Source organism: Erpetoichthys calabaricus, chromosome 3, assembly GCF_900747795.2.
Source record: "Erpetoichthys calabaricus chromosome 3, fErpCal1.3, whole genome shotgun sequence".
Taxonomy (NCBI): Eukaryota; Metazoa; Chordata; class Cladistia; order Polypteriformes; family Polypteridae; genus Erpetoichthys; species Erpetoichthys calabaricus.
The window spans coordinates 301741702-301763424 of NC_041396.2; the positions used below are offsets into that span (position 1 = coordinate 301741702).

The 21723-nt window shown below is 41.7% G+C and overlaps 1 protein-coding gene across 2 annotated transcripts in view; it reads left to right on the forward strand.

The window, feature by feature from the left end:
- cnpy2 (canopy FGF signaling regulator 2) overlaps window positions 1–21723 on the forward strand; it is a 44227-nt gene that overhangs the window by 12441 nt on the left and 10063 nt on the right. For both annotated transcript variants that reach the window (XM_028798599.2, XM_051925102.1), the window contains exons 2-4: window positions 8838–8958; window positions 21263–21378; window positions 21520–21717. In XM_028798599.2, coding sequence (XP_028654432.1) covers window positions 8838–8958; window positions 21263–21378; window positions 21520–21717 — 435 coding nt within the window. The remainder of the gene's footprint in view (window positions 1–8837; window positions 8959–21262; window positions 21379–21519; window positions 21718–21723) is intronic.

Consider the following 21723-nt stretch of genomic DNA (forward strand, 5'->3'; position numbering starts at 1 on the left):
AATTAACTTCTTTTCCTTTCATTTTAATTGATTTGTTTTTGAAGATTTGTTCCCCTGAATTTCTTTATCGTTCCTCTGAATTGCTTCATTTCTTTCCTTAAATGGCACCTAAACAGAAATGAAATGTGAAGTGAGTGAGCCAACTAGGGAATCCATTCCCGGACATTTTACATTCCCGCATTCCCAGGAATGAAACTGCTGTAAGTCCTGGGAAGGCGGGAACGGCCAAGCTCGCATATATAGCGTGTAAAATTGTAAAAATCAATCAAGAAATAACAGAGTTATAGTTGAAAATAATTAAGGTGGCACCATTGCTGCAGCTTGCACTTCATCAGACAACAGCTTTGAACAGCAACTTGAAATTGCAATGCGTCAGTCTGTTTGCATTATCTGTGCAAGAAACTTGCCATCACAGAATGATGACAAGAAACTGGATGCATCAGTAAAAGCTGAAATGGCAGTGTTAAAGTGCAACGGCAAACGCGGGCGTTGTTTAGAACAAGTGTATCGGTATCTGATGACTGTGCTGCCTACTTCAGTGGAGACAGAGCGTGCTTTCTCAGCGGCTGGCGTACTCTGCACGAAGGTGCGCTCTCGCCTGGACGGCCACACGCTCGACACGTTGTGCTTTCTACACTCTTATCCATCCATCCATTTTCCAACCCGCTGAATCCGAACACGGTCACGGGGGTCTGCTGGAGCCAATCCCAGCCAACACAGGGCACAAGGCAGGAAACAATCCTGGGCAGGGTGCCAACCCACCGCAGGACACACACAAACACACCCACACACCAAGCACACACTAGGGCCAATTTAGAATCGCCAATCCACCTAACCTGCATGTCTTTGGACTGTGGGAGGAAACCGGAGCGCCCGGAGGAAACCCACGCAGACATGGGGAGAACATGCAAACTCCACACAGGGAGGACCCGGGGATCGAACCCAGGTCCCCAGATCTCCCAACTGCGAGGCAGCAGCGCTACCCACTGTGCCACCATGTACACTCTTATTACCGCAACTAAATATACATGTACTTATATGACAGCAAGAACTGCTTGTAGATAAGGTTAGTCTTTTATTTGTGTCAACATATTGCAGTAGTTTTATTAAAAATAAGCATCGCTCGTTCTAAAACCGTTCACATGTGAGATGCCCGTGCACTGTGTCATCCCCAGGAGCCCGGGATTCCCGAATTCCCGGGAATGGATTCCCTAGAGCCAATAGAAGAGCAACAAATCAGGGCCTCAATCTCCAACCAATTTCACTCCAACCACCTGCTTAATTAGGTGCTGATTCTTGTTGTTAATTAGACCCGTTCTTTAATTGTAATTGACTTGCTTTTGAAGACTCAGACCCCTTGTTTCTTTTTCCTTAATTAGCAGCCAAACAATAACGAGATATAAAATTAACCAAAACATGACCAGCAAACTGTGTCCATCATTCAATTTCTGAAAATTAGTAACGACGCACTGCAGAATACACTTGACTTAATAGTTGTCCTCCTCTTTCTCTGTACGTTTAGCATTCATTTGCTCAGAGGTTGATGCGCTTGCTGCTTCCTGAGCAGCTCTTCTTTTCTCCGCACTGGCGGCCCGCTTCTTCTCTTCATTCGTTGGCATCTTTTTGAGTTAAAAACACTGATGAAGTCAGTGTTTGTGTTGCAATTACTTAGTCCGTTTTCCTTAATTTTTCAGTTAAGCTGGCACTTAAGTCTTCAATCTACCTCAAGAATGATTTAAGATATGAAGAGGTAGGGGATGTGATGGCGAAGGTGGGAGGGAATGAGAGCGGTGCCTGTACACATGCGTTGCACAGCCGGCCTGCTGGCATCTGCCGAGAGTTGATTCTACAGTAAAATAAAATAAAAATAAAAAGAGGAATAACCTTGGAGTTCAATCATCACCCCAAAGTAGACGTCACGTAGTATATGTGTACCAAATTTCAGGTCAATAGTTCAAACGGTTTGCGAGCTACAGGTGATTTAAAATCCTGGATAGACAAACGGACAGCCACGGTAGCATATATTATTTAAGAAGATGAAGGTCTCAGGAATGTTGATCTGCTCAGGTCCCCAGTGCTCTTAGAAAAGTGAAAATCATCAGTTTCGGAAATGTCTGCTATTGTACAATGAGGGCGGCAACAAGCCATGGAATTAAACAACGGGTTTAATTGACGACAAGAATCGACGCCTAATTAAACAACTGGTTGGAGTTTGAGGCCCTGACTTAGTTGGTCTTCTTCTGGCTCATTCACTTCACATTTAATTTCTGTTTAAGGAAAGAAATGATGCAATTCTGAGGAACAAATCTTCAAAAACAAGTCGATTAAAATGAATTCAAAAGACGTTAATTAGCAGCAAAAACAGGTCACTAATTAAGAAAAGGGTTAGAATTAAAAATCTGCAGCCACTAGGGCCCTCCAGGACCGGAGTTGGGGACCCCTGTTTTTCTTTATCTTTGTGCCGTTAACACGATCTTTGAGGCTTTACTCTGTTATCATCTGGATATTTGAGACATATAGTGAGACCAGCTATTTTGTGTGGTTTGGAGACGATGGCACTGACGAAAAGACAGGAGGCAGAGTTGAAGATGCTATGATTTTCTGAGTAACGAGGGTAGACAGGATTAGGAATGAGTACATTAGAGGGACAACACAGGTATGACAGTTTGGTGACCAAGTGAGAGAGGTGAGATTGAGATGGTTTGGGTACATGCAGAGGAGAGATGAGGAGTACACCAAAAAGGAGGTTTAGGGATGTGGTGAGGGAGGACTTAAAGGCAGTCAGTGTGGCAGAAAATGATGTAAAAGACAGGGATAGATAGAAACAGATGATCCGCTGTGGCAAACCCTTAATGGGAGCAGCCAAAAGAAGAAGAAGAATTATTAAAGAAATTTTGTCCTCCGCGGGGATCTCTTTGAGTCAGAAATCAGACAGGAGGAAGCTCGTTCATGCGTCTTTGATTTCTCTTCATGAAGAGGGAGCAACCTGCCACCACACTTTGATCAAAAATTGAGTTGACATTGACAGTGCTGGATTCTTGCTTGCGTAACACCTGACATTTACTCTGATTGGTTCGTTAGCTGACACACCATCATCATTTATTCTGATTGGTTCGTTCACAGGGAAGATATGACATGTTTTCACCAGAGAGCATACCCTGCTTATATACCCAACGTAAAAGTCTTCATCCATCATTGTGTTAATTAATGCTAATAATCCAAGTAAATGTAGCATATCTTTGTTTTTGGTGATTAATCTGTGGAAAGCACCTTGAGTTGCATGTAAGTGTATGAAAAGGTGCTATGTAAAGTTACTATTATTGTGATAATTACATTTTTATCCTTCTCAAACATTTCAGGTTCAGCTCTTTCCCTTCTTTTAAGAAATTTTCTGAGTATGTGACAGTGCCACAGTGTACATGACATTCAGCCACTTCTTAAACCACCTGGGGCTTTTTATCTGTTTACCCAATCATTGCATCAGTCTCTTCATGCTATTGCAGAAACAAATGACATATATTTTTTAATCTTTTAATCGCCATATACAATTTCTTGTATTTGGACTTTGTCAGTTTTTGCATATCCTGACTTACTCTCCAGAAAGTCTTTTGGGGTCAGAGCCCACGGTCAGCTATTTGTTCAGCACCACTGGAGCGATTGCATGTCAAGGTCCTTGCCCAAGAGCCTAACAGAGTAGCATTCCTTTTGTCACTTCCGGGTTTCGAACCAGCAACCTTCAAGTTACCAGCCCAGGGGCCTCATGTATAAACGGTGCACACTCACAAAAATGTTGCGTAAGAACGTTTCCTCGTTCAAATAGCGATGTATAAAACCTAAACTTGCCGTAAAGCCACGTACATTTCCACAGTAGTCTATACTCTGTTGTACGCAAGTTCTGCTCTCAGTTTTGCAGACTGGCGGCACCCAGCGTCAAAGCAGTGCTACTGTTCCTGTGTGGTTTCCCTTTCTTTTTTAGATCTGCATCCCTGACGCGGCTTTATAAATACACTGAAATTAACCACATATTGTTTATTAGTTTAAGGCATCTGATTGTAATTAACCAGTAACAATATAATGGTCCACAGAATGGTCAAACTATTCCAAATACCATAACTGCTTTAGCGTTGTTGCTCTCACTGCATCTTCTTGTTCTTCTTTCAGCTGCTCCCGTTAGGGGTTGCCACAGCATATCATCTTTTTCTATATTACTCTCACTGCACCACTCGGTGTATTTATATCACTAGTATCTGAGTGGGGAATCACAGCCCTACAGCAGCTGATCGCAAAGAGAATTATCAGGATACAGCATCAAGCACACGCTGCCTCAGCCATGCTGTCTATTGAACTGCTCTCATATGGCAAACGCGTCAGAGCCTTTCCTGTACTGACATCATGGTTCAGAAACAGTTTCATCCCAAGAACACTAAATGCACTCAGTCAGTCCATCAAGTGCTCCTTGTAAAACTGTTAGTACTTATAAGTACAATCACCTCACTGTAAACTTGCACTACAGTTATAATATTGCACAACCTGAGCCACTTTATAAAGCGCGTATTTACATATGATGACGATATCATTTTTAAGATGAAATGCAGCAAAATATGTTTATTATACAGATAAAACTTCAACTTCATTTAAATAATCTATATTTTTAATAATTAAACATGTGAGGACACGGTGCCGCAGCGGTAGTGAGCTGCTGGCACTCCATTCACGGATTGTTCCTGCCACGTGCTGTATTCTTGCTGATGCTGACGCGACACTGGAAGGATAGATGGATAGAATAATTAAACACGTTTTACGAATATATTGCAATGTTCCTTAAAAGTTTTGAAGAATCGGCGTTCTAAGCTTACAGATGGCTTAACGTCTATTACAGAGCTGATTGTGTGGCGATTGGGTATTTGGAGAAAGAAAAGTAAGGACAGGAATTGGGGGTTAGTACGTTTGAAAAAGACAGTACTGCTACAATAAAGTATTTCATCGAAGGTCGCGCATCAAGCATCTTGCATGAGACATGAACAATCACTGCGCCACCGTATTCCCATGTTTAATAACACGCTTTAACTCCTATCATCATGAAAATGATATCACATATACATCTCAGTATTTTAATTATTCAGAGAGCTGTAATATCATGAATGTAATGGATTCTGTGTCCTGTCGGAGGAAGAGAAAGCCTGGAAGCACGTAGTGATTCACACACATAGAGCACATAGAAGATCAAATACAAAAGAAAGCATTTAACGTGCTACTTTAGTTACAATAGGATTGAGAAACTAGTAAATTAAACGATTTTAAGATGAAGTTTATGATGTTCTACTTTAATGACAAAATAAACTATGTGATTAAAGTGGAAATTTCGAGATTAAAGTTAACATTTCGTCCTTTTTTCCCCACTGTGTGCCTATTTTTTTTTCTCTGTACCCTAATAAGTTTTCATGTGACACTCAGATGCTGGACTACGACTTCTTTTTTATTTTGGGCACTGTGCAACTTTGTGAACTTGAGCTTTCCAGTTTCTTCGACACGCTATGTCACTCTATCAACTTCCTTTTGTTGATTATATCACTGTTTAAACCATCGAATAGTACGTTTTTCTTTGCCTCCACTCGGTATTCACTGAAATTCTTCTATTATCCCCCGTGCTTTTCCCATTGTCTTTTCACAGAAGGCTGAGCTTAAGGGCTATTTATATTGATTTTCATATTCAAAGAGGCGTAATTTTGGGAGGAGTTACTTTTCATACTGACCGGGATTTATGTAGCGGAAGAACGTGGAAGTTGGCATTCGCACAGATTTATGCATCTGGATTTTTTTGTGCGTAAGCACATTTCCGCTTTTGTGCTTACGTCATGTTATAGTGCGAATTCTATGCACAGCGTTATACATGAGGCCCCAGGTCCGTTAGCCACAGAACCACCACTTACTATGATAATCCAACATACATACGTCTGTCTGTCTGTCTGTCCTCCCGCTTTTCACGAGAGAACTACTTAATGGATTTAGATCGGGTTTTTTTCTAGAATTTGTTTGAACATTCCGGTTAATTTTGCAACTTCTCTCATTGCGCTAAGTATCATGGTTTGCTCACGGTACCGATTTATTTGCGCGAATCCGAGAGATACGCATCAGGCTAAGGGGAGGGGTGTGGGGCCCTTACCTCTGCTTAGCTAGCGAAGAAGACAACTACTTAATGGATTTAGATCGGGTTTTTTTCTAGAATTTGCTTGAACATTCCGGTTAATTTTGCAACTTCTCTCATCGCGCTAAGTGTCACAGTTCGGTTGTAGGAGTAATATATTCATGCTAATCCAAGACAGAGGCTGCGGGGAGGGGGGGGGGGGTAAGTGTGACGTGGGGAGCCAAGCAGGGCCCTTGTCACCGTCCTTTTTCACTATTACACGGGCGGAGCTGCGGGGCATGGCTAGTTATAATAACTGGAAAGCCGGATTAAAAGAATGGGTTTTAGAAGTTTTTTAAATTTTCTACAGATTTAGCCTGGCATATTTCTATTGGTAAATTATTCCAAATTTATGTGCATAAGAACAGAAAGCTGCCCCACCAGTTCTTTTATGCTTAGATCTTGAAATAACGAGCGAACTAGAATTTGGAGATCTAAGATTACGATTTGGTCCGTAAGGAAACGGGCATTCTGAGATGTAGGTAGGGGCAAGATTGCTGAAGGACTTATATACAAGTAGAAGTATTTTAAAATCGGTTCCATCCACTTAGGGTAAATTCTTTAAAAACTTGCTTTCTACGCCCTCCACAGATTTTATACTAAAAAAATATAATTTTGGCATATTGCTTAAGACATTACTTTGTGAAGGGCAAAAGTCTTTTTTTTTTCCAACATTGTTCATAGGCCTCAGAGTGTTTCACTTTTGATTGACTATATCACAATTCTAGTGGGTCACAAGTTTATATACACTTTGTTAATATTTTCTTTATTGTTTTACTTGAGCCAAACATTTTGGGTCACTTTCCACAAGCTTCTTACTTTACTTTGCTGGAATTTTGGCCCATGCCTCCAGACAGAACTGGTGTAACTGGGACAGGTTCGTAGGCTTCCTTACTTGCACACGCTTTTTCAGTTCTGCCCACAAGTTTTCAATGGGATTGAGGTCAGGGCTTTCTGATGGCCACTCCAATCCTTTGACCTTGTTGTCTGTACGCCATTTTGCCACAACTATGAATAGAGATTGAAGGAGTTGAACCTTTTCAGTTTAAGCAAACAGGAGATTAAGAGGTGACCCGTCTGAAGCGTTTAAAATTATGAAGGGAATTAGCACGGTGGATCCCAGATGTTACATTAAAATAAGTTCAACAAGAACACAGGAACATGGTTGGAAACAGATTGAGGGCACAGATGTTAGAAAGTTTTTCTTCATGCAAAGAACCAGAGACACATGGAATAAAGGACCAAGTAGTATGCTAGACAATAGGATGTTGGGGACCTTCAGATCAGACTCTTTAGGTGAATAGGATGAATGAGCTGGTTGGACTGAATAGCCTGTTCTCATCACAATTGTTCATATATTAGTTCTTCTACTGAAGGGGAATGTTGTGTGCAGGTCAAGATGTGGGCACAGCAATAAAGCAGAAGGTGAGAGGGGGGTGGAAGAAATTCTAAACCTTCTTTAGTCACCTCTTGCGACATGTAGAAGGGATGGTAGCTGCCTTCTTACCTCCAGGTTACAGGAGTACATATTGTTTTATAATATTTGCAAAGTGAATGGAGGGCATTCCTTTATTAAATCTACAATATTTTACTGTAAATGGGCTAATCTTCCAGTTACATACAAATATTAAAGTATAGTGGCCTACTGGAAACAGTTCAGTTATAGTGTGGGGGGCACAGCTGGACTTCTGCCCTGGCTAACCTGGGCTGCACCAGAAACTTATGCAGCTGATAACCCTGCAGAAGAGGAACATGTTGAGTAAAGCAAACCTAAATGAGTCAAAGTGGCCTCCCATCTCTCCGTATATAAAATCCAACTTCTGTCTGTCTGTCCGCTTTTCATGAAAGAACTACTTAACGGATTTCTGGTTGATTTTGTGACTCTTCTCATTGCGCTGTGTATCTTAGTTCGCTTGTGGTATCAATTTATTTCCACAAATCCAAGAGACACGCAGTGGGCCGAGGGGAGGCTGGGCCCTTCTCGCTCACATGTCAACCTCGGGGTGTGTTTCTTATCACCGCTTAGCTAGCAAACAAGAGAACTACTTAACGGATTTTTTTCTAGAATGTGCTTGAACATTCCGGTTGATTTTGTGACCTCCCTCGTCGCGCTGAGTATCATAGTTTGCTCGCAGTACCGATTTATTTGCGCAAATCCGAGAGAGGCGGAGAGGGCTGGGCCCTCCTCACTGACCACCAGCCTCGGGGTGTGTTCCTTACCTCCACTTAGCTAGCGAACGAGAGAACTACTTAACGGATTTAGATTTGAGTTTTTTTTTTCCTGGAATTTGTTTGAACATTCCGGTTGATTTTGCGACTTCTCTCGTTGCGCTACGAATCATAGTTCACTTGCAGGAGCGATATATTCATGCTAATCTGAGACAGAGGCTGCAGGCTGATGGGAGGGTGATGTGTGATGTCAGGAGTGGGGAGCTGGGCAGGGCCCTCCTCACTGTCCTGTTTCACTGCTACACGGGCAGAGCCACAGGGGACGGCAAGTACATCATAAAATAAACTCTGAGTGATGCCAGTGTTGAAATGTCCATCCTTATAATCTCTGTTTTGTGGTCAGAGGCCTCCCAGTGCCCTGCCATGTGAGCCGATCTCTACTGATCGCCACCTTTACACCTTTTTGTCTTCTTTTCATTTCCAGGTTTCACTTCGGTTAGTGTGGAAGATGGGAGGCTGGATTCAGACCCTGTACCTCTGTGTGGTTATTGGCGTCCTGCTGGATGGCAGCTGGGCTAAGAAAAGTCAAGACATGCGCTGTGGAGGTAAAGGGGGGTTCATGTCAGTCCGTGCTGTCATTTACGTCTGCACAACCTGGCAAACGTCTGTGTCTTTTTGGACATAGGAAAGGCATGCCTCTGTTGTGACTTTCTCTTGCCTGTAGATGAGCAGCATTGTGCTGCTAATTTAGCCTGTAGTGACTTCACAAAAAAAAATGCTTGGATGGTAGTTTTGCAGGTATGGTCTTTACAAATCATTAACATCACATTAAAATAATGTTCATATTCTTCATTATCAATGTGACAAACATAAATCTGGTGCCCACTTTATTAGGTTCATCTGTCTGATACAGGATCAGGATTGGACAGTCTTTTGCCTGCAGAATGGCCTGACTTCTCTCAGTCATAAATTCAACAAGACCCTGGAAGCATTGCGTGGGGGTATGGGTTCTGTTGGCCTTGTATCTTCACGCGGCTCCAGCTGATTTTATGGCCGTGAACACCCTTTCCATTTCATTCCATAGGCACTCCATAGGATCGATACTGGGGAACCATGCAAGCCATTAGATTAAACTGAAGTTACTGTTATGTTTGTGGATAAAACTTGATGGATATACAGTCCCCTACACCAGTGGTTCCCAAACTCGGTTCTGGGGGACCCCCCTGTGGCTGTAGGTTTTTGTTCAAACCAGATTCATAATCGGTGATAATAATCGATAATAACCGATCTCATTTAATTAGCTGGTCTTTTTTACTCTTATTCTTCATTCAGACAAACACAACAGTGTGGTTTTTACATTTATAAGACATTTAGAAATGATTTCTATTCTTTCTAAAGCCATATTTTGTTGTTTTCCAATGATTTTCCCCTTTTCTTGTGTAATTTGTTCCCTTCATTTAACCCTAATAGAGACAATTAACAGCAAGAATAGAAGATACTTGGGATGATGAAAGCTGCAACAACTTCAGAGTCACACATGCTATTTAGTAAATAATCAATTAAATAACATCTGGAAAAGCAGAATAAAAATACTGTTAACAACTGCTTGGTAGATTTTTATTAAAATTTGTCCAACTTAGTTTTGTGATTTCTATATTGACTCCAAAACACAGAAAGTGGGAAATATTGATTCACTTAATTAGGCTAGGAGTCCAATCAAAAACAGAAGCTGGTTGGAATAAAAACCTGCAGGCACACTGGGTCCCCAGGACTATGTTTGGGAACCACAGCCCTATACAATTATTGGCAAAAAAACACCTTTTGGTGAATTAGCTTAATCTTGCACTGAAAATATAATAATAGCTCAATTCTTTATTGTCATGTGTACAAGTACCATGTACAGTGGAACCTCGGTTCATGACCATAATTCGTTCCAAAACTCTGGTCGTAAACCGATTTGGTCGTGAACCGAAGCAATTTCCCCCATAGGATTGTATGTAAATACAATTAATCCGTTCCAGATGGTACGAACTGTATGTGAATATATTTTTTTTAAAGATTTTTAAGCACAAATATAGTTAATTACACCATAGAATGCACATCGTAATAGTAAACTAAATGTAAAAACATTGAATAACACTGAGAAAACCTTGAACAACAGAGAAAACTAACATTGCAAAAGTCTGCGCTATAGCCTTACAACCCGATCGCTGTATAAACAGTTTTTTTTAATGAGTTTTAAGCACATGGGGAGAAAAAAGGAACATTTGAACAAATCCGAACTTTATTTAAAAACCAACCACAAGCAACCAAGAAAGTAATATTGCAACAGTTCGCGTTATAGCCTTACAACCCGATCGCAGGGAAAAAAAATGAACATTTGAAAAATCTGTAACTTAATAAACAACCAAAAAAAGTAACATTGCAACAATTCGCGCTACGAACCGAAAAATGAACATTGCAGGGTGGCTGGGGTCCCGCCTGATACGGTTCACTTTCCTGAGACAGCGTGTAGTGTGGATGTCATGGATCGCAGGGAGCTGTGTGCCCGTGATCTGCTGTGCTGTATTCGCCACACGCTGTAGAGCTCTACAGTCCTGAACTGAGCAGTTGCTGTACCAGGATGTGATGCATCCTGTCAGGATGGATTCCACAGTACACCTGTAGAATCTGCACAGGGTTGTGGACATCCAGGCTTTACTCAGTCTCCTGCGGAAGTAGAGGCGTTGTTGGGCTTTCTTGACAACTGCCGCAGTGTGACTTGACCATTTAAGGTCATCAGTGAGGGTGATTCCGAGGAACCTAAAGCTGCTGACCTACTCCACAGCCTCACCTCCGATGTAGATGGGGCTGTGCTCTGTTGCCTGTTTGCGGAAATCCACAATCATCTCCTTAGTTTTGCTAACGTTGAGGGTGAGGTTGTTGTCTTGACACCATTCTTCCAGGAGTCTGACCTCCTCCCTGTAGGCCATCTCATCGTCCTCGCTGATCAGACCTATTACAGTGGTATGGTCAGCAAACTTGAGGATGGTGTTAGAGCTGTACTTAGCTACACAGTCATGGGTGTAGAGAGAGTAAAGCAGGGGGCTCAGCACGCTGCCCTGCGGGGTGCCAGTGTTGATGATGATGATGATGATGGAGGAGGTTTTTCAACCAATACGCACTTGCTGAGGTCTGCCAGTGAGGAAGTCCAGTACCCAGTTGCACAGTGAAGATCTAAGCCCCAGATCCAGGAGTTTAGTGATAAGCTGAGATGAAATGACGGTGTTAAATGCAGAGCTGTAGTCCACAAACAGCAGCCTGGCATAGCAGTTCTTGTTCTCCAGATGAGACAGGGTGGTGTGAAGTGTTATGGAGATGGCATCCTCAGTGGACCTGTTGCAACGGTAGGCAAACCGAAGGGGGTTCAGACTGTCAGGGATGATGTCCTTGATATGTTCTAGCACCAGCCTCTCAAAGCACTTCATGGCTATGGGAGTAAGTGCTACTGGGCGGTAATCATTAGGGCTGACTACTTTATTTCTCTTTGGGACAGGGATGATGGCTGTGTGCTTGAAGCAGGTGGGGACAGATGAAACTCTCAGAGATGTCTTAAAAATATCCGTAAAGACAGCAGCTAGCTGGTCACAACATGGTTTTAAAATGCGACCTGAGACTCCGTCTGGGCCAGGTGCTTTGCGGATGCTGAGTCAGGAAAAAGTCTTCCTCACGTCATCCTCGGAGAGCCTCAAGCTGGAGTCTTGTGGCGCTGCGGGGAGTCGCACGGGCCTGTCCGTGTTAGCGAGCGAAAAATAATAATAATAATAATGCATTTTATTTATAGGGGCACTTTACATTAGCAGTAAATCTCAAAGTGTGACATAAAAGTTTTAAACAAAGGCAAAGCAAGATAAAAACAGAGATAAAACGACAATAATTATAGCATTCTTGTTAATAAGCTTTCCTAAATAGAAAAGTCTTTAGCTGTTTTTTAAAACAGCCCACAATCTGCTGTGTTCTCAGGCTCTCTGGTAGGCCATTCCAGAGCCGTGGAGCAGCGGCTGCAAAGGCTTGGTCTCCCATGGTATGAAGTTTGGTCACAGGGGGATGAAGGTGGTAGGTATTTGTAAAACGGAGGTTTCTTGCAGTGGATTGTAGTATAAGGAGTTCTTTAAGATATTGTGGAGCATTTCCATGGATACACTGGTGAGTAAACAAACAGAGTTTGTATTCAATATGGCGGTGAATAGGGAGCCAATGAAGTGAGCGAAGGATTGGTGAAATGTGTTCATATTTCTGCACCCTCATCAGGATTCTTGCAGCACTATTTTGAATTTGTTGTAGCTTTTGAAGGCTCTTGCTAGTAATCCAGATGAGGAGTGCATTACAATTGTCCAGTCTGGAGGAGACAAAGGCATGAACCAGCTTTTCTGCATCACAGAGGAAGAGGTAGGGACGGAGTTTGGCTATGTTTCAGAGATGAAGGAATGCAATTTTACAAAGGTGATGGACATGTGTATCAAGTGACAGATGGGAGTCTAACTTGACACCCAGATTTGTAACAGATGGGGAGAGGGTAATGGTAAGGTCAGAAAAGGAAATACAATTTACAGAGGAACAAAGTTGATGGGGCGTGCCAATTAAAAGAGCTGAAATCTGAAAATATGCAAGAAATCCAGCCTTTAATTGAAGTAAATTTATTCTGAGAAAAAAAATATTTTTATTAAAACCACACATGCCACAATGATTCGCAGCCTTGCATTTAATACTTTGTGCAATCTCCCTTTGCTACAAAAACGGCACGGAGTCTTCGTCTTATAAGGTTGGAGAATACAGAGCAGGGAATCAGATATCACACCTTTTTCTACAGATCATCCATGGTCCAAGGTTCTGTCTTGTGTCCTTTCCTCTTCAGCACACCCCACAGTGGGGTTTAGGTCCGGGGACTGAGACGGCCATGGCAAAACCTTGATTTTCTTTTCCTTTAACCATTTTTGGTTTGGACATGAGTTTTGGATCATTGTCCTGCTGGAAGAACCAACCATGTTTCTTGGCAGAGGTAGCCAGTTTTAAATTTAAAATCTCCTGGTTTTTCATGGACTCCATGATGCCATGTACCCTAACAAGGTTCCTTAGGCCTGTGGAGGAAAAACAGTCCCACAACATCACTGAATGTCCACCATATACAGTACTTGACAGTAGGGTTCAGGCTCATTTGAGTATGGCCATCCTTCGTTTTACACCAAACCTACCTTGAGTATTGCCATAAAAAGCTCCATTTTAATTTCATGTGACTGTATAACACAGTTCCAATCAAAGATCCAGTAGCGTTTAGCAAACTCCAGACACTGATGTTTGTGGTTACTGTATATGACAGGAAAGGTTTCGCAAGCCTTCCAAATGATATGTTGGTGTCTGATGGTAGCTTTGGAGACTTGGTGACCAGAAGATTCTATGTTTTTTTTTTGTTTTTTTTTCTCCAACAGTGATCCTTGGGTATTCTTTTATCTCTCTGACCATCCTGCTGAAAATAAAATAAACTTGGGTCCTCTTCTCTGCAAGTTGGTAACAGTGCCAGTTGTTTTGAACTTTGTAATTATTGCCCTAACTGGGCATTTTCAGACAAGTAGCAATTTTGTTATTGGCATTCCCTGACTTATGAAGGTCAACACACTTTTCTCTGATTTGAATTCCGTCTTCTCTTATTTTTCCATTATTGATGAATAAATGAGAAAATGTGGCCTCTGAGCCACCTCACATTTATACCTCAGTGACATGGACGGTCATGCTTGAAAGTTGAAACTTGAAAGACTGCTGCTTGAAAGTTAAAAGCACTCAAGTCAAATAGAAATGGGAAAAAATGCTTCAGTTACACTTTGTTCATGAGATTTTCTAGGGTGGCACTTGTGGTTTTGTTAAAAATAATTATTTCTTGATGAGGGATTATTTTTTACTCTGAATACATTTCCTTCAATTAAAGGTTGGATTTCTCTCGTGTTAATAGTACAGGATTAAGATAATTCCACAAGATCAAACCTGTAACCATTGCAATCAAGCTCCAGCCTCACTGGGCCGTATCTTTTGGGCCTGCACCAAATTAACATCATTCTGGCCCAAAATCTTTAAATGCCTATCAGACAGTCTTGGTGTCACAATCCCTCCTAATCCATTAACAGATGTGTGTGGTGGGCTTAAAGTGGAGATGGACAAACAAACTGTAATGTCCTTTACTTCACTATTGGCACGTAGAACTGTTTTGCTCAACTGGAAGAATCCTAACTCACCTTTTTTAAGACACTGGGTAACTGATGTTATATATTACAGTCATGGCCGAAATTATCGGCACCCCTGAAATTTTCCTTGAAAATGCACCATTTCTCCCAGAAAATTGTTGCAATTACAAATGTTTTGGTATCCACATGTTTATTTCCTTTATGTGCATTTGAACAACACAAAAAAACAGAGAAAAAAAGCCAACTCTGACATCATTTCACACAAAACTCAAAACCGGGCTGGACAAAATTATTGGCACCCTCTACTTAATGTTTGGTTGCACGCCCTTTGGAAAAAATAATTGAAATCAAGTGCTTCCCATAACCATCAACAAGCTTGTTACACTTCTCAGCTGGAATTTCCGACCACTCTTCTTTTGCAAACTGCTCAAGGTCTCTCAGATTTGAAGGGTGCCTTCTCCCAACAGCAATTTTGAGATCTCTCCATAAGTGTTCAATCAGATTTAGATCCGGACTCATTGCTGGCCACTTCAGAACTCTCCAGCACTTTGCCTTCAACCATTTCTGGGTGCTTTTAGAGGTATGTTTGGGGTCATTGTCCTGCTGGAACACCCATGACCTCTGACGCAGACCCAGCTTTTTGACACTGGGCCTTATATTGCGCCCCAATATCTTTTGGTAGTCTTCAGATTTCATGATGCCTTGCACACAGTCAAGGCCTCCAGTGCCAGAGGCAGCAAAACATCCCCAAAACATCTTAGAACCTCCACCATGTTTGACTGTAGGTACTGTGTTCTTTTCTTCGTAGGCCTCATTCCATTTTCTGTAAACAGTAGAATGATGAGCTTTACCAAAAAGCTCTACCTTGGCCCAGAAGGATTTTGGCTTCCTCAGGTACATTTTGGCAAACTCCAGTCTGGCTTTTTTTATGTTTCTGTGTCAGCAGTGGGGTCCTCCTGGCTCTCCTGCCATAGCGTTTCATTTCGTTCAGATGTCGACGGATGGTTTGAGCTGACAGTGTTGCACCCTGAGTCTGCAGAACAGCTTGAATATGTTTTGAAGTTGATTGGTGTTGTTTATCCACCTTCGTTGCGGTCTTTTATCAATTTTTCTCTTCCGTCCATGTCCAGGGAGATTAGCTACAGTGCCATGTGTTGTGAACGTCTTCATTATGTTGCGCACGGTGGACAAAGGAACATGAAGATCTCTGAAGATGGACTTGTAGCCTTGAGATTGTTGATATTTTTCCACAATTTTTGTTCTCAAGTCCTCAGACAATTCTCTGCTCTTCTTTCTGTTCTCCATGCTTAGTGTGGCACACTCAGACACACAACAGAAAGGTTCAGTCAACTTTTCTCCATTTTAACTGGCTTCAGGTGTGATTGCTGTATTGCCAGCACCTGTTTCTTGCCACAGGTGAGTTCAAATGAGCATCATATGCTTGAAATAAAACGATTTACCCACAATTTTGAAAGGGTGCCAATAATTTTATCCAGCCCTTTTTTGGAGTTCTGTGTGACATGATGTCAGATTTGGCTTTTTTTCTCTGTTTTTTTTGTGTTGTTCCAATGCACATAAAGGAAATAAACGTGTGTATACCAAAACATTTGTAATTGCAATAATTTTCTGGGGAGAAATGGTGCATTTTCTGGAAAAATTCCAGGGGTGCCGATAATTTCGGCCATGACTGTATTTGAAATTAGAAAAAATCAAATTCTTACTTAGAGGGTCTGTTCAAAACTTTTTTGAAAACCTAGCAGGATCTAATCAATAACATTTTTAAATAATCTTTTATATAGGGGAAAAGGATTCTCTTCCCTCTTTTCTACTCTTAAACATTTTATTCTGGCTGTTGGTCTTCCCCTCTTTCTCATGGGTGGGGTTTAATTGAATTTAGTTTTGCTAAGTTTGACTTGTTTGTATGGAATGTTACTTGCTTTTAATAAATCTCTCTATTATAAAAAAAATATCTTGGAAGGAGACGAGACGCGATTTTCTTGAAGAGACACTTATACGTCCTGCGAGACGAGTCTTTGTGCCAAGAGGTTTAACCAGCCCGGGGCTGGAAATAAAAGACCAAGACTAGATGACAAAGTAGAACGTCTTAAAAACTTCAAAAATGTTGGCACGATACACATGCAGAGCAGGTTAGAGATAATGAAAGTACTAAAATTCGAAAGTCTCAAAAAAAGGATCGTAAAGATTGCATTAGTGCAAACAAACGGAAATTATTACTCGGTGAAATAACGGAACAGCGAAAAGAGATCGAAAATATTTATTGGATTTAAACTTTAAGTTGGAGACTTGTGTATCGTCTAATTCGTGTTGCCATCAGGGGAAAAAAAAAGTAGTGTTCCCAATGAAGAGGCGTATCCGCGAGAATTAAAAGATTTCAAAAATGTTGGTGCAATACACATGCAGAGCAGGTTAGAGATAATGGAAGTACAAAAATTCGAAAGTCTCAAAAAAAGGATAGTAAAGATCACACTAGCACAAACAAATGCAAACTATTACTCAGTGAAATAACAGAACGGCGAAAAGAGATCGAATATATTGTTTTGATTTAAACTTTAAGTTGGAGACTTGTAGATTATCTAATTTGTGTTGCCAGCGAAAATCAAAAGATTCCAAAAACGTTGGCGCGGTATGAAGTCCTGTGAGACAGAGACTTTTAACATGAGATTCTTTCAAGTCACTCCCTACTTACAACTATTTTCAAACAAGACCACGGCCATCTAACTTCAGAATGCTTTTGTCAGACGCACTTGCTGCGCTCTCAGCTCTTATAAATATTATCAGGACAATAATTTTATACGTTCTAGATGACACATCAACGACTAAGCAAAGAAGAAAGAGCAAGGACAAACATTCGAAAAAGTCATTTTATTAATTAGAGATAAAGAAACGATATTCACTCCCAGGCAGTTATATATTGCGTTGTCACAATGCAAGTCCAAACACGGAATCAAAATTCAGTGCGATCTTGAAGAAAAATTAATTCCAAATATTGTTTTTACTGAAGTTTTAAAGTAAAAGTGAAAATAATGTATATGTAGCAATTCCTATGAAAATAACAATCTCTTTATGACATTAAGGTAATTCACTAAGAGGATTTTTTAACAACCCTTTTCACGTATCTTTACTAGGGTTGACAATAATCGTGGAGGGATTACTGTATGTTTTGTGATATTGCACATTATCCATTTAAAGTTGACTGCTGAGTAGGGTAGTTTGACTCCTGTGGTCAGCAGCAGCATTTAGGTACATTAAAATGATGTTCAGTTGGCATTAAAATGCCTACTTGTCAGTCAGTCATTTTCTAATTTGCTTAAACCTCAACAGGGTTGAGCCTGTCACAGCTAGCATAGGGCACAAGGCAGGAACAAACCCTAGACAGGGTGCCAGTCCATCACAAGGTGATCGTACACACACAACCACACACTAGGGTCAATTTAGTATCTCCTATCCACTTAACCTGCATGTTTTTGGTCTGTGTGACAAGAAGACATACTGCTACCATCAGTAGTCTTGACACAAGAGAGGATTCATGCTGTTTGCTCTGAATTTTGACCCCACCATGTGCATGTAGCAGCAGAAATTTGTCAGACCAGACATAATTTTTCCTAATGTTCACCATTCCAGGGGCCTCATGTATAACAGCGTGTGTAGAACTCACACTATAACATGGTGTAAGCACAAAAGCGGGATTGTGCGTACGCACAGAAAAATCCAGATGCAGGAATCTCTGCGCACACAAACTTTCACGTTCTTCCACTACATAAATCCCGATCAGCGTGAAAAGTAACGCACGTGCACGCGCCTTCTGTCCCGCCCCAACTCCTCCCAGAATTACGCCTCTTTGAATATGCAAATCAATATAAATAGCCTTCTGTGAAAAGACAATGGGAAAAGCACAGGGGAAAATATAAGAATTTCAGCGAATACCAAGTGGAGGCAAAGGAAAAACGTACTATTTGTTGGTTTAAACAGTGGTATAATCAACAAAAGAAAGCTGATCGAGTGACAGAGTGTCGGAGAAACTCAAAAGATCGAGTTCACAAAGTCGCACAGTACCCGAAATAAAAAAGAAATCACATATCAAAGTCGCCGTGAAAAGGCAAGTCGTAGCCCACCATCTGAGTGTCATATGAAAGCTTATTAGGGTACAGACAAAAAAATAGGCACACAGTGGGGAAAAAAGCACGAAATGTCAACTTTAATCTCAATGTCAACTTTAATCACGTAGTGACAGACAGACACACACAATTCCACTTGTAGACGTTTATATATAAGATGGGACAAATAACGTACCATCTATCTATCCATCATCCGTCAATATATCTTTTTTTTGTGAATCCTGTGTCACAAAAGAGTAACCTCAAAGATGACATATTTAATGAACACAGTTCAAAACAGGTACATTAAGGGCTCATTTATACTTCACGCTCAGAACACTTACATGCCTGCATCATGGCCACCATGCGTTCTGAGCATTCATTTGATGCGTCTTCTGAGCAGGTCCTCAGAAATTAACGTGACACGTGCGCGAGTTGCAGTACCAGCAAAAAGTTGGGGGGCGCAGTGTGCTAAAACTTGGAATGTGACGTCAGAGTCTCTGTTTACTATCTACGTGTGACAGAAAGCTGCTTTGCGGATCCTACAAGATCGGTGTGCGCGCTTCGATGTTTGATAAATGGTTCGATGTGGTGAAGCAAAATGCCGACATACAGATGTATTCGTGGTGCTTTTATATTCAAGCATCGCATATTTCCGATCGTAGTGACACGTATGTTTTAAAATTGTCACATACCGTCTTCTGTGCCATTTTTTTTTCCAGGGCTTCCTCTGCTCCTGACAGCTGCGAATCGCCACACTGAGCACATTAAATGTATGATATTCCAACTCTCTGCACATTTAGAATCCTTAGATTTATACTTGATATCACTTTCATGATGAAAAGCATTAAAGTTGTATATTACATTTTACAGATAAATCTGTAATTTCGTTTAAATACTGAATACTGTTAATAATTACACACATGAGTTGACACAGTGGCGGAGTGTTAGCGCTGCTGTCTTGCAGGGAGTCACGTCGCTGATATTCCCTGCCTGGAGTTTACATGTTTTCCAGCTGGGTTTCCTCAGTGTGCTCCAGTTTTCTTCCAAAGATATGCAGATTTGGGGATTTGGTGCCGCTAAAATGACGCTAGTGTATGTGTGTGCTTGTATTCACCTTGCGATGAGCCGAGGCATCTTCCAGGGATTGTTTCTCACTCGTGCCCAATGCTTGCTGGAATGGACACATCCCTGGATTTAATTAATAAACATCTTTTTCAAAGATATTGCGGTAAGGTGTCATCTGAATTTAGTGGGTGTTCTAGGCAATTCACAACACAGAGAAGCTGAACATGTTCTCACCGTGATAATATCTCGCACTGCCACCTGGCGGATTCCTTCAGATTTATGTAAAGTACACGCGCAAGTATAAACACTTCAACGCTTGCGTAGCAGGAGCGTCCGCTGCAGCATGCGTCGCATCGTGTGAAGTATAATTCCGGCCTAACTCAACAGGCTGTCTTTGACAGGGTTTTCTTTTGTCAATACAGCACAGCAATTCAAATCTTCCTCTTTTTTCTCCTCCCAGGCAAGTGTTGTCCAGCTCCTCTCCCGACTCCAATTCAGCCTGAGTCAAGCATTGTCCATTGGAAACCCTTTCTGGGTTAGGTGGAAGCCCCAAAAAGTAGGCATCACAAATCTCTGCAGCACCCCTTCACGGCACCCACAGAACCCAGCAGGCCATCTAGTGTCTAGGACAGCAAAACGTTCACATAGGTTTCCTCCCCCTGTCTTTCCAGCATATGGGTGAAGATCCTCAACTGGGTCCTTCCAGGATGGCAGCATCTCCGCTGCAGTGTTGGCATCTTCTGCCAGTCTCCTGGTTGTGCCTTCCTTCTTGCCAAGTTACCGGCTTGGCCTCCTGGCTTGGTAAGAAACCTTGAACCACCCAGTTGGGGACACCGTCTCATGCTTGCCGTTCTTTACAACCCGTATCAGTACGCTCATTACTACTTGTAAATAACATTAGCTATTCCAGGATACCAGTGTCTCCGCTGCAGTGTTGGCACCGTGTGCCAGTCTCTTGGTTGTGTCTTCCGTCTTGCCCAACTACTGGCTTGGCCTCCTGGCTGGGTAAGAAACCTTGAACCACCCTGTTGGGGACACCGCCCCATGCTTGCCGTTTTTTACAACCCATATCAGTACGTTCCTTACTTCTCGTAAATAATGTTAGCTGTTAACTGTTTTTTATTCTTTGCGGTATAATACAACATCTGTATAGCTTAGAAAGTATACTCTTGAATAACAAGTCATAGTTTACTTTTTGTTCATTTGGAACTTTCTCAAATTTGTTGTAAGGATGGCAGAAAACTGTGATCAGAGGAAAAAATGAGCCAAGTAGGAAGAGGGGAAGGCAGAACGGAGCCTAGGATTTTAAGCAAGATATAAACTGGTTATTGTTAAGCACTATCTAAACTGGCTATTGTTACGGTCACCAGTTAAGGATACTAGATGTTGAATGGTTATGCAAATTTGAGTTTATAGCATCAGACTTTCTGTTCCAAAATATACCTCATTCTGTAAGAAGCAAGGGCTCCTGGGCTTCCATGGACTCATCGGGCAATTCTTGTTTATGCCTGCAGCCTGCAGGGCACTCGTTGATGAGATGGAATGGGGAATCTCGCAAGTTGACACTAAGAAAATGATCCAGACGGGGTCCTTCCGGATCAATCCTGATGGCAGCCAGTCAGTGACTGAGGTGGGTGTAGCACTTGCATTGTGTCTCTCAATGTTCTTCTTGGGTGCTTCATGAGGCCTTTCACCAAATGAAGGTCTTTTCTCTATTTGGAGCTGTTCTGCCACATGTTTTCAAACAGTTCTTCATCATTGCCTCCCATAGATGCCATATGCCAGGTCCGAGTCTCATCTCCTAGAACTCATGGAGGTCATCTGTGAAAAAATGACAGAGTATGGCGAAAAAGAAGACCCAACTAGTCACCGGAAAACGTACGAGCGCATTATCTCTCGGGATGGAAAGAGGATGGATGTTTCTGAAACCAAACTTAACTCGGAAGTGACCGCCAGCCTCAAGTTTGCCGTAAGT